General features: G+C 36.3%; 1 protein-coding gene across 1 annotated transcript in view; it reads left to right on the forward strand.

Moving 5' to 3' along the window:
- LOC127851402 (pyruvate dehydrogenase E1 component subunit alpha, mitochondrial-like) overlaps positions 1-13,370 on the forward strand; it is a 40,716-nt gene extending 27,346 nt beyond the window's left edge. Inside the window, exons 7-9 of the mRNA XM_052385170.1 lie at positions 3,730-3,866; positions 4,963-5,071; positions 12,061-13,370. Of these exons, the coding sequence (XP_052241130.1) occupies positions 3,730-3,866; positions 4,963-5,071; positions 12,061-12,228 (414 nt within the window). The 3' untranslated portion in view covers positions 12,229-13,370. The remainder of the gene's footprint in view (positions 1-3,729; positions 3,867-4,962; positions 5,072-12,060) is intronic.
- Positions 13,371-13,774: the final 404 nt, after the last annotated feature.

Raw genomic sequence — 13,774 nt, forward strand, 5'->3', positions numbered from 1 at the left:
TATTCATCCGATCTTCACCAAATTTGGTCAGAAGTTGTGTCTAGATGATATGTAGGTCAAGTTCAAATATGGGTCATGCCGGGTCAAAAACTAGGTCACGAGGTTACTTAGTGCATTTCAAGCATTTAGCATGGTGTCCGCTCTCTAATTGAAGTAGTTTTCATCTGATCTTCACCTAATTTGGTCAGAAGTTGTGTCTAGATGATATGTAGGTCAAGTTCGAACATGGGTCATGCCGGGTCAAAAACGAGGTCACATAGTGCATTTCAAGCATTAAGCATGTTGTCCGCTCTTTAATTGAAGTAGTTTTCATCTGATCTTCACCAAATTTAGTCAGATGTTACATCTAAGTGATATCTAGGTCAAGTTCAAATATGGGTCATGCCGGGTCAATAACTAGGTCTTGAGGACACTTTCAAGCATTGAGCATGGTGTCCAAAACCTTCGAACGGGCGTATCTTGTGACAGTTTGGCACTCTTGTTTGTTTTAAATATGAATTCAAATGTGTTACCAAATAAGGCATTTTTAACCAGGTTTTCCGAAGGAAAATACTTGTTATTAGATTGGCGTATGTCGGCAGGCTGGCGGAACAAGCTTGTCCAGGCGATAACTTTGTCGTTCATTGTGAGTTTTTAAATCATTTGGCACATTTGTTCACCATCATTGGACGGTGTGTCGCACGTGAGAATTACTTCAATATCTCCAAGGTCAAGATTGCCAAAACTAAAAATAGATTTATTTTGAAACAAAGTGGGTTAATTATAAACAATCAGTTCAGTTTGAGTTGTCTCCCTTATCAGACTTTTTTTCAGATTTAAAACCTGGTTTTGTGACAATTTTGTCCCTTGTTACCACATAGAGCATTCAAGAATTGTGGCTAACAGTATTAGTAATAGTAAACAAAAGCTGTAAAATCTGTTAAAGAAGTCACATATGGGCGGTTTGAGTTTAAATAGTCAAGATCAAGATTAAGTTAAAATTATAATGACACGGGTAGATTGGAGATCGTGAGCAGCAGCTTTGTCGGTATCCAACTGTTGTGTCAAACAGTGTTGGTGCTAGTTGTCGGTATCCAACTGTTGTGTCAAACAGTGTTGGTGCTAGTTGTCGGTATCCAACTGTTGTGTCAAACAGTGTTGGTGCTAGTTGTCGGTATCCAACTGTTGTGTCAAACAGTGTTGGTGCTAGTTGTCGGTATCCAACTGTTGTGTCAAACAGTGTTGGTGCTAGTTGTCGGTATCCAACTGTTGTGTCAAACAGTGTTGGTGCTAGTTGTCGGTATCCAACTGTTGTGTCAAACAGTGTTGGTGCTAGTTGTCGGTATCCAACTGTTGTGTCAAACAGTGTTGGTGCTAGTTGTCGGTATCCAACTGTTGTGTCGTGTCAAACAGTGTTGGTGCTAGTTGTCGGTATCCAACTGTTGTGTCAAACAGTGTTGGTGCTAGTTGTCGGTATCCAACTGTTGTGTCAAACAGTGTTGGTGCTAGTTGTCGGTATCCAACTGTTGTGTCAAACAGTGTTGGTGCTAGTTGTCGGTATCCAACTGTTGTGTCAAACAGTGTTGGTGCTAGTTGTCGGTATCCAACTGTTGTGTCAAACAGTGTTGGTGCTAGTTGTCGGTATCCAACTGTTGTGTCAAACAGTGTTGGTGCTAGTTGTCGGTATCCAACTGTTGTGTCAAACAGTGTTGGTGCTAGTTGTCGGTATCCAACTGTTGTGTCAAACAGTGTTGGTGCTAGTTGTCGGTATCCAACTGTTGTGTCAAACAGTGTTGGTGCTAGTTGTCGGTATCCAACTGTTGTGTCAAACAGTGTTGGTGCTAGTTGTCGGTATCCAACTGTTGTGTCAAACAGTGTTGGTGCTAGTTGTCGGTATCCAACTGTTGTGTCAAACAGTGTTGGTGCTAGTTGTCGGTATCCAACTGTTGTGTCAAACAGTGTTGGTGCTAGTTGTCGGTATCCAACTGTTGTGTCAAACAGTGTTGGTGCTAGTTGTCGGTATCCAACTGTTGTGTCAAACAGTGTTGGTGCTAGTTGTCGGTATCCAACTGTTGTGTCAAACAGTGTTGGTGCTAGTTGTCGGTATCCAACTGTTGTGTCAAACAGTGTTGGTGCTAGTTGTCGGTATCCAACTGTTGTGTCAAACAGTGTTGGTGCTAGTTGTTGGTATCCAACTGTTGTGTCAAACAGTGTTGGTGCTAGTTGTTGGTATCCAACTGTTGTGTCAAACAGTGCTGGTGCTAGTTGTTGGTATCCAACTGTTGTGTCAAACAGTGTTGGTGCTAGACACAATTATTATAGTAAAATCTAATCAAGAAAGAAAGTAAAACTTAGTGTAAGGTAAAACTTAAGTTTGGTGTAAAGAGTTGAAAATAGCCATAAGAAACAATGGTGTAAGGTAATCATCAAGGAGATGTAGAATCAATGTCTGTTACTGCTTTAGATGAGACAGTAAAATCTATTGAACTTGTCACAGACAGAAAGACAAAAGGAACATCAACAACTACAATGTATATGAATCTTGTTAGGAGGATAAGAAGTCTTGCAAAAAAGATTAGTTTTAAGCTATTTTACTTTTAAAATGTTCCAAGCATCTGAGCAAGTTTTAAGTTTTTGAGTTAGCTAATGATTTGCTAATCGATTAAACTTGAAATATGTATCTTCCATATTAAAATAATCCCATAGTTTGAAAATTTTCAAATTTCGTAATATGGCTATATAAGGCTATAGTAAAATCTTGTTAACACTCTAGAGGCCACATTTATAGTTTGATCTTCATGAAACTCGGTCAAAAGATTCATGCCAATAATATCTTGGACGAGTTCAAAAATGATGCCGGTTGGTTGAAAAACATGGCCACCACGGGGGCGGGGCTATTTTCCTTATATGACTATTGTAAAACCTTGTTAACACTCTAGAGGTCACATTTATTTTCCGATCATCATGAAACTTGGTCAGAAGATTTGTCCCAATGATATCTTGGATGAGTTCGAAAATTGTTTTGGTTGCTTTAAAAACATGGCCACCAGGGGCGGGGCATTTTTCCTTATATGGCTATATATGGCTCTAGTAAAACCTTGTTAACACTCTAGAGGCCACATTTTTTTGTCCAATCTTCATGAAATTTGGTCAGAAAATTGGTCTCAATGATATCTTGGATGAGTTCGAAAATAATTATGTTTGCTTGAAAAAAATGGCTTCCAAGGGGCGGGGCATTTTTCTTTATATGGCTATAGTAAAATCTTGTTAACACTCTAGAGGCCACATTTACTGTCCGATCTTCATAAAACTTGGTCAGAAGATTCATCCCGATAATATCTTGGACGAGTTCAAAAATGATGCTGGTTGGTTGAAAAACATGGCTGCCAGGGGGCGGGGCATTTTTCCTTATATGGCTTTATTAAAATCTTGTTAACACTCAAGAGGCCGTATTTATTTTCCGATCTTCGTGAAACTTGGTCAGAAGATTTGTCTTTATAATATCTTGTTATCTCAGGTGAGCGACTTTGGGCCTTTCAGGCTTTCTTGTTTTAATATTGTAATTAATGTGTAGTTTTAGCAATAATTCTTCAAATTCAATCAATGAATCAGTAATATTCTTTCCCAAAATTAGTCAAAATCTCTCTATATTTTTCAATTTCTTCGGTATAAGTCATATTCCAACAATCTTAAAATGCGCTGCCACTAAATACCCCATTGGTTTACACAATATCTCCTTGCCATGGCCAGGTTGATGGTATGGATGTCCTGGCAGTGAAGGAGTGCACAAGGTTCGCCAAGGAGTACGCTCTCCAGCATGGACCAGTGGTGATTGACTGCTCCACCTATCGCTACCATGGACACAGCATGAGTGACCCTGGCACAAGGTTAGCTTTTTCTTGTTGTGGTTTGCTTTGTATTGTATTTCAGCATTCTAGGTCTATTTGACTTTGGTACCAAGTTACAGTACTTTTCAAAGTCAGATTTGTGAACAAATTCAAATTTGCTCTATTCATAATTCACAAATACACAAAACCTTAAAAACTATTTAGGATGACCGCAGGAAAATATTTGGCTTTTGCCACCATGTTTGCCTCTTTTTTTTAAACTTTGCTTTCTTATTTTGAATTGAAACTTACACTGTTGCAAACAAATGATTGCAAATAATAACTAGTCCAAAGAAAAATCAATATTGTTAAGTAAGATTTTAATAAGGTGTGTTTGTGCTTAACTAAGCGGAAAACTGATGCTTTTACATCAGAGATGAGATTTTAGTTTCACACCTGCTCTCCTCTGCAGCAATAGGCTAATTAATGATAACAAACAATGCTCCTGAGGCGAGTTTGCATTGGTTTTATATTCTTCAGTAGTTGACTGGTATAATTTGGCTGCTTGATAAAACTGCCTGTGTCAGTTTAGTGTTAAGTACCAATAAAAAATGTTGTCTTTTGAAGACTCGCCAATTTTGAAACGCTTTTGCCATTTTTGTGACTTTGTCGCTATTCATGACAATTGAACCTTGCTATAGATCTATTTGATACATACGGAATATTACGCTAGTCAATTGTTCCATGTGTTTGTATCAGTCAAGTGGCTTGTGTGATGACATATCTCACGAGAGGCGGAGCCTCGAGTGTGATACGAAATAGCGCAAGCCACGAGACTGATCAATTGACTTGCGCAATATTCCTTTTATTATATACAACTTTGAATCATTTAAGTTAAAAACATGGGTTCATAATTAAACAAGAATGCTCTTATAATTTTCTGCATTCAAAGTGACGTCATTAAAAGTAGTCTGGCTAGTATGGTAATACAGAATTATGTAGCATAATACGGGAATTATTTCTGTGCAGTTGTATTTCAAAACTAGCTATTGATTTGTAAAAATCTATTTCATTTAATCAGCTGTCGATTTGTTTAATACAACTAGCTATCTATTCATTTCATTCCAATAGCTATCGATCTATTTCATACCACTAGCTATAGATCCAGAGATGAGATTCAGGCTGTACGAGAGAATCGTGACCCAATTACCAACCTCAAAAACAGGCTCCTCACTAAAGAACTTGCCACAGAAGACGAGCTTAAGGTAATAGAAAGAGGATGTTTGTTTGCTTTTGGAGTAAAAACATGATTCATTTTCCTATTTAAGTGTGGAAATAATTATTTTCATGAAATCTTACATGAACCTCTTCATTGAGAAAATAGTAAATGGTATTACTGAGTATTACCCGAAAACATAAACATTATCTTTTTAGCTCACCTGAGCACAACGAGCTCATGGTGAGCCTTTGTGATCCCCTTTTGTCCGTCGTGCGTTGTGCGGCGTCCATTGTGCGGCGTCATCATTTGCCTTGTTAACACTCTAGGGGCCACATTTATTGTCCGATCTTCATGAACTTTGGTCAGAAGATTGGTCTCAATGATATCTTGAATGAGTTCGAAAATGGTTACGTTTGCTTGAAAAACATGGCTTCCAAGGGGCGGGGCATTTTTCCTTATATGGCTATATATGGCTTTATTAAAACTCAAGAGGCCACATTTATTGTCCGATCTTCGTGAAACTTGGTCAGAAGATTCATCCTTATTATATCTTGGGCAAGTTTGAAAATGGTTTGGGTTGGTTGAAAAAAATGTACACCAGGTGGTGGGGTATTTTGCCTTATATAGATATAGTAAAACCTTGTAAATACTCTAGATGCCACATTTGTTGTTTGACATGAAATTCGGTCAAAAGATTTGTCCCAATGATACTTAGATGTGTTGAAAAATAGTTACGTTAGGTTGAAAAACATTGGCACCAGTGGGCGGTGCATTTTTCCCTATATGGCTTTATGGCTATAATTAAAACCTTGTTAACACTTTAGAGGCCACATTTATTGTCTGATTTTCATGAAACTTGGTCCCAATGATATCTTAGACGAGTTGAAAAATTGTTCCAGTTGGTTGAAAATCATGGCCACCAAGGGGCGGGGCATTTTGCCTTATATGGTTTTTGTAAAAACTTTTTAACTCTCTTTAAGTCACATTTTTTGTCCAATCTTCATGAAACTTGGTCTGAATATTTGATTTAATGATATTTTTGATGTGCAAGAAAATGTATCCAGTCTGTTGAAAAACATTGCTGCCATTCATGAAAGTTGGTTAGAACATTTGTTCTAATGACATCTTGGGCTGCGCAGAACTGGTCAGTTTCTTTGAATCTCAGGTGAGCGACTTTGGGCCTTTCAGGCCCTCTTGTTATTTAATGTTTTTGATTATTTTTTTCTTTTTAAGTAATACTTATTCAAACGATGTTTATTGCCTATCCTGGTTTAAATTATCATTTGTTTGGTGTTTCATATAAAGAAATCAACATTTTTAGGCTATGTTGGAATCCAAATAATATGCTGTTAATCTAAAATTTGATTTGTTGGGGCAGCTTCTAGCCCTACAAAGGAATACTGATTATGACTGTCTCGGTTGAAGTTTTCTGGACCTGAGTAGAAACAAATCATAAATAAACATATGTGTTACGGTAGAGGCTTAGATTATGTTGACAACAGAGGTTGACAAAGGCCACAGTCACAAAAGGGAAACTCAGATGTGTATTCTTTAACATATAAACAAATAGAAAAGTTAAGCTGTTGAAAATGTATGTGAACAAGTGTTCTGAACAGGATTACTTATTTTTTATAAATTGTTGGCTTCTTATTTATATGAAAATGTCAATTTAATGATATGGAAAGATGGCCTAAAAAACACAATGCCCTTCTCTTCTCTTGATGGGACCTTTTATAAAAAAGGCCTACACAGGACGATGGAGAGGTGTTTATCTGCTTTGTAGGTTGTACACTATTAATAGAATCATCACCAAACTTTATGGAAATGTTTGTTGACATAATGGAGGCCAATGTTGATAACCAGCCAAGTTGCACCCCGCGCCATTGACTCATACAAGACATCTGAATTCGCCATTACCAAACTCAAAATTGTTTTACAGATCCATAAACACTCAAAATCTACAAATACTTCGTAAAATAAAGTTGACCCTTAAAAAAATCAGTGTTCTTTACAGCAATAGCCAAATTTTCAACACTAGATGTGGTCTGGTAACATTTATTGAAGAAGATACAAAATGCTCGTTTTTAAAAAAACCAGGTTTTCCGAAGGAAAAAACTGGTTATTAGATTGGCGAATGCGGGCGGGCTGGCTGGCTGGCGGGCTGGCAGGCGGGCGGAACAAGCTTGTCCGGGCCATAACTTTGTCGTTCATTGTGAGATTTTAAAATCATTTGGCACATTTGTTAACCATCATTAGAAGGTGTGTCGCGCGAAAAAATTACGTCAATATCTCCAAGGTCAAGGTCACACTTTGAGTTCAAAGGTAAAAAATAGCCATAAATGAGCTTGTCTGGGCTATAACTATGTCATTCATTATGAGATTTTAAAATCATTTGGCACATTTGTTCACCATCATGGGATGGTGTGTCGCACGAAAGAATCACGTCAATATCTCCAATGTCAAGGTCGCCATGACTAAAAATAGATTTATTTTAAAACAAACTTACAAAGGGGGTTAATTTTGTTTGTTCATTTCAAAAGTTCAGTTTGAGTTGTCTCCCTTTATCAGATTTTTTTTCACAATGAAAACCTGGTTTTGTGACAATTTTGTCCCTTGTTTATTTTTTGTTGGGCAATTTATACCATTAGAATTTCCTGCGACGGCATCCAAACATTTACGAGTGATTGTGAGATTGGCTTCGGGCAGCATCAGAAGCATGACATATTTCTCATGAATAATTATTAGTCCCATACCGGTTTCACCGGAGGGGACATATGGTTTGCGCTCTGTGTGTCGGTCTGTCACACTTTTCTGGATCCTGCGATAACTTTTAAAGTTCTTAATATTTTTTCATGAAACTTTAAACATGGATAGATGGCAATATGGACATTATGCACGTCATTTCATTTTGTTCCTACATCAATAATTATGGTTGATATGGCAACTGAACAAATAGACTAGAAATACTGCTGAAAATGGTGTTTTTTTCTGGATCCAGCGATAACTTTGAAAGTTCTTGATATTTTTTCATGAAACATGAAACATGGATAGATGGCAATATTAACATTATGCACGTCATTTCATTTTGTTCTCACATAAAAAAATCTGGTGGCTATGGCAACAAATAGACTAGAAATACTGCTGAAAATAGTGTTTTTCTCTGGATCCTGCTATAACTTTAAAAGTTCTTAATATTTTTTCATGAAACTTGAAACATGGATAGATGGCAATATGGACATTATGCGCGTCATTTCATTTTGTTCCTACGTAAAAAAAATCTGGTTGCTATGGCAACAAATAGACTAGAAATACTTCTGAAAATGGTGGTTTTCTGAATCCCAAAATAACTTTAAAAGTTCTTCATTTTTTTTTTTTATGAAACTTCCAACATGGATAGATGGCAATATGGACATATGCACGTCTTTTTATTTTGTTCTGCGTCAAAAATTCTGGTTGCTATGACAACAACAACAAAAAATTATGAAAATGGTGGCATTTCTGACAATGGTGGGGCCAGTAGGGGACTTTAATTGCTTGGCAATAGTATTGATTTGTTATTAATTAGCAGAGCTTAAGCGAGGAAGTCCAGCTCTTAGCAATTCAGCAATAGAAAAAAAGAGGAAAGAGAGGTTGCAAAATAGAAAGTGTATGTGGGGTTATAAAGGGTTTGCATTTCAGATCACATTAAACATCCTGTTTGTTTAATTTTTGTATGATACATAGTGTTAGTGATTCAGCATGAAAAAAAAGGAAAGAGAGCGTGCAAAAAATGAAAGTGTATATGGGGCAATACATAACTGAATTGAAATGCGTCAAGGAAAGAATGGGGTTTTTGCATGTTTTTTTTAAGTTGCCCATTATCTATAATAATAGCACTCCAAATTATGCAAATAAACACAAACAAAATTAATAGGATAATGACTTGAGATCATCCCTAAAACGAAACAAGATGGCATTGTGAAACTATTTTTATATACTTAAAAGTTGCAGAATGTTTGTATTTTAACTTTTTAGCTCACCTGATTGCTCAGGTGAGCTTTTCTGACCGGTCTTTGTCCGTCGTACGTCTGTCCGTCCGTTAACATTTGCCCATAAACACTCTAGAGGCCACATTTGTTGTCCCATCTTCATGAAACTTGGTCAGAAGCTTTGCCCCAATAAAATCTCGGCCAAGTTCGAAACTGGGTTGTGCCGGGTCAAAAACTAAGTCACTAGGTCAAAAAAAAGAAAAACCTTGTAAACACTGTAGAAGTCACATTTTATGTTCAATCTTCATGTTACTTTGTCAAAATGTTTGTCATAATGATATCTTGATTGAGTTCAAAAGTGGTTCCTGTCTATTGAAAAACATGGCCGCCAGTGGGCGGAGCAGTTTTCCTTATTTGGCTATAGAGAAACCTTGTAAACACTGTAGAAGTCACAATTTTTGCCCAATCATCATGAAAGATGGTTAAACCATTGATTTAATTGATATCTCGGACGAGTTCGAAAATGGTCCAGATCGATGTAAAAACATGGCTGCCAGTGAACGGGGCATTTTTCTCTATATGTACATGTATATAGTGGCAGTTCTCCCTATTTAGCTAAAGAGAAACCTTGTAAACACTCTAGAAATCACAATTTTTGTCCAATCATCATGAAAGTTGGTCAAAACATTGGTTTTATTGATATCTCGGACGAGTTCGAAAATGGTCCAGATCGGTGAAAAAACATGGCTGCCAGTGGGCGGGGCATTTTTCTTTATATGTATATACAATGTAGTGGCAGTTTTCCCTATTTGGCTATAGAGAAACCTTGTAAACTTTCTAGAAGTCACAATTTTTGCCCAATCATCATGAAAGTTGGTCAAAACATTGGTTTTATTGATATCTTAGAAGAGATTGACAAAGTTTCCTTAGGCCTAGGATCATGAATTTTCATAGGTACATTGATGATGACTCGCAGATGACCCCTAATGATTTTGAGGTCACTAGGTCAAAGGTCAAGGTCAGTGTGACCCGAAATAGTAAATTGATTTCCGGATGATAACTCAAGAACGCTTACGCCTAGGATAATGAAACTTCATAGGTACAATGATCATGACTCACAGATGACCCCTATTGATTTTGAGGTCACAAGGTCAAGGTGACCCGAAATAGTAAAATGGTTTCTGGATGATAACTCAAGAACGCTTATGCCTAGGATCATGAAACTTCATAGGTACATTGATTGTGACTCACAGATGACCCCTATCGATTTTAAGGTCACTAGATCAAAGGCTAAGGTCACGGTGACCCATAACAGTAAAATGGTTTCCAGATGAAAGCTAAAGAACGCTTATGCCTAAGATCATGAAAGTTCAAAGGTACATTGATCATGACCTGCAGATAACCCCTATTGATGTTCAGGTCACTAGGTCAAAGGTCAAGGTGACCCGAAATAGTAAAATGGTTTCCGGATGATAACTCAAGAACGCTTATGCTTAGGATCATGAAACTTCATAGGTACATTGATCATGACTTGCAGATGACCCCTATTGATTTTCAGGTCACTCGGTCAAAGGTCAAGGTCACAGTGACTCAACTTAGAAAAATGGTTTCCGGATGATGACTCAAGAATGCTTACGTCTTTTGGCCCAATTTTCATGAAATTTGGGCAGAATATTTGTTTCCTTGATATGAGAGTTGAGTTCGAAAATGGTTCCGGTCAGTTGAATAACATGGCTGCCGGGGGGGGGGGGGCAGTTGTCCCTATTTGGCTATAGAGAAACCTTGTAAACACTCTATAAGTCACAAGTTTTGCCCAATCATCATGAAAGTTGGTCAAAACATTGGTTTCATTGATATCTCGGAAGAGTTCGAAAATGGTCCAGTTCGGTGAAAAAACATGGCTGATAGTGGGGGGGGGGCATTTTTCTCTATATGTATATAGTGAAAACATGTGAACACTCTAGAAGTCACACTTTGGCCCTATTTTCATGAAATTTGGTAAGAACATATTTGTTTCTTTGATATGAGAGTTGATTTTGAAAATGGTTCCGGTCAGTTGAATAAGATGGCCAGCAGTGGGGGGGACAGTTTTCTTATATTGATATTAAAGCTTGTGAACACTCTAGAAGTCACATTTTTTGCCCAATCATCATGAAACTTGGTGAAAAGATTGGTTTTATATATTATATTATACAAAATCCTGGTAAACACTCTAAAGGTCACAATTTTGTTTCAGATTTTATGAATCTTGGTCATAATATTTATTTTTGTAAGCAAAGTTTGATGTTTGTTAAGGGGGGGTCAAATCAAAATATAGGCCACCAGGTCAAATCTTACAAAAACAAAATCACTCCATATGCCAGAGTTTTGGTTCAATAATGATGAAACTTGACCAGGATGTTTGTCTGGACAATATCTAGGTCAAGTTTGATGTTTGGTAAAGATTGAATGAACTGACTCCTCTCAGGTGAGCAAACTAGGGCCATCTTGGCCCTCTTGTTTTACCATAGTTACTTGTTTAAGAGTCTTCTTATTGTTATTTACCGTTTTGTAATGGCATTTTTTGATTTTGAAAGTTTTTTTATAACATAATATTGGGCAGTGTTTATGGATCTTTAGTTATTGTTCGTCACTAAAATTTATTGCAATTCAGAATTATGGCTCATATTAACTTTTAATGAATGTTCACCAAATTTTCTGGAAATGTTTGTTGACATAAACTGTAAGCCAATTTTGAGTACCATCGAATTTGCACCATGCCTTGCAGAGTTGTTGTGCTTTGTTAATTCAAAAAAATGCTCTAACTGCCAGAGTTTGCAAGTTTACTTGATAGTGTTAGTGGCTGCATAGTGGAAATAGTGTCTGCCTTGAAATAATAAAGTGCCTGGTCCAATCCCCTCTCCAGGAGCGTTCTCAAGATCTTCATTTAAAACACCAAGTAATGGTTCTTCTCTTGAAACATCTTCGAGAGTGTTTCAATAAATTTAAGGCTTTTATCGAATGAAGTCAGAATAAATAAGTATAAACTAAATACAGGACACATGCTTCCTTGCTCTTTTTATTTTAGAATATTGAACAGGATGTGAGGAAGCATGTTGATGAAGCAGCTGCCAAGGCCCAAGCAGATCCTGAACTGCCTCTAGAAGAGCTGTACAATGCCATCATCATTGACCCACCAGCTGACATGAGGGTGCGAGGTTGTGACGTGTCTATCTTGGCAAAAACAACTGCGTAGAATACTAATGTGGTGATTGTTATTTGCACAGGCATATTTCTGTTGGACTTTGTGCTATTGGGATAATTTGGGCTGCAAACGAAAACATCTTAAACTCAAGTTTTAGTTTAGTAAAAGATCTTATTTTTTGAAATAATTTTATAGTCTATTGGTTTCTGTTTATAACAATATAAGCTAATTGAATTATGAATTGATCTGAAAGAGAAATAATAGAAGTTAGTTTAGTTTACATTTTACAATGTTGTATTTAATAAGCAATTAGAGCTTTAATGAATATTGTTCAATTAATAAATGTATTTCTGATTTCTCTATTAAATATCATAAATTGAGCATGTGAGTGGAAAATTAACATTTTACAGATGGTATTGAATTTGTTTTATATGCTTGCTTGAAGATATCAACAACATTACTCATCTTTCTTTTGTATTTAAGTGCAAGAAAACATTTTATGCCCCAGAATTGGGTTTTGAAAGTACTTAACAAACTATAAGGAGTTTGGCAATGAAATGAAATTGAGTTTTGAAACAATACATAATTTTACAACTTGTAATTTGACTGCACAGGTAATATTCTGTAATAGCACATACATCATTTCTGTAAAATATATGATCTTTTATAAGGTATAGTAATACATGTATTAGGAGTTTATGCACATTTTGTAAGTGAATGCTTACTGTAAATAAAATGGAATTGACTAGATGAAAGTATGTTCATTCGAATGTCAACATGTGTATTATGATTGCTTCTTGTTAATAAACTAGTGAGAAGTAATTTGAATCATACTGGTATTTGTATTTCTTTTGATAGTGTGTACATGCAAACAATTCAAACAATATTAATTGTAGTATTTTATTACCCCTCATTAACAATTTGGGATTCTGACAGCTTATTTGGATACATTTTAGTCTGTTAGTTGTGTTTTAAATGGAAATGTTAATGGTTTTAGAAATCATCTTGTTTTGTATGCTGTTGGTGTGTTATATATCATATTTAAACCTGACATGTTTTTTAGAAGCAACAAGATAAGATGCACCTTTTTATGTTTCACCTCCTTTTTATGTTGTTATTTGGTGATACAATACATAATGTGCATTTGATTGGATGTCATTATACAAGGGCTGAATACATTATTAGAATCTCTTGATGTTTGTTTTATTTATACTATAAATACTATTTATCCCTTATTACCAGTCTCTGTATAATTTGATGATTTGATTTGATGATATAAAAACAAGATTTGGAACACATCACTTTGTTTTCAGTGGAATTAAATGAAGTCTCACAATTGCCATGGATGATATAACTTGCTTCACCAAAACCATTTTTTATGCTTTTGCATAATCAATAAATGAAATACAGAAAATCAGCATAATGAGAGATAAATGGCTATATCTTAATGTTGTGTTCCTGTATGGCTGTCTAGCGTGCATCATTGTCAAAAAGTGGAGCACTTATCGCCCCAATGCTGTGCTTTGACGTTGACCCCAGCTTTAATAATGTTTAGCTCATTTGAGCACAAAGTGCTTTTTTACCACAAAGTGTTTAA

The sequence above is a fragment of the Dreissena polymorpha genome, chromosome 11 (genome assembly GCF_020536995.1).
Source record: "Dreissena polymorpha isolate Duluth1 chromosome 11, UMN_Dpol_1.0, whole genome shotgun sequence".
NCBI classification, from domain to species: domain Eukaryota; kingdom Metazoa; phylum Mollusca; class Bivalvia; order Myida; family Dreissenidae; genus Dreissena; species Dreissena polymorpha.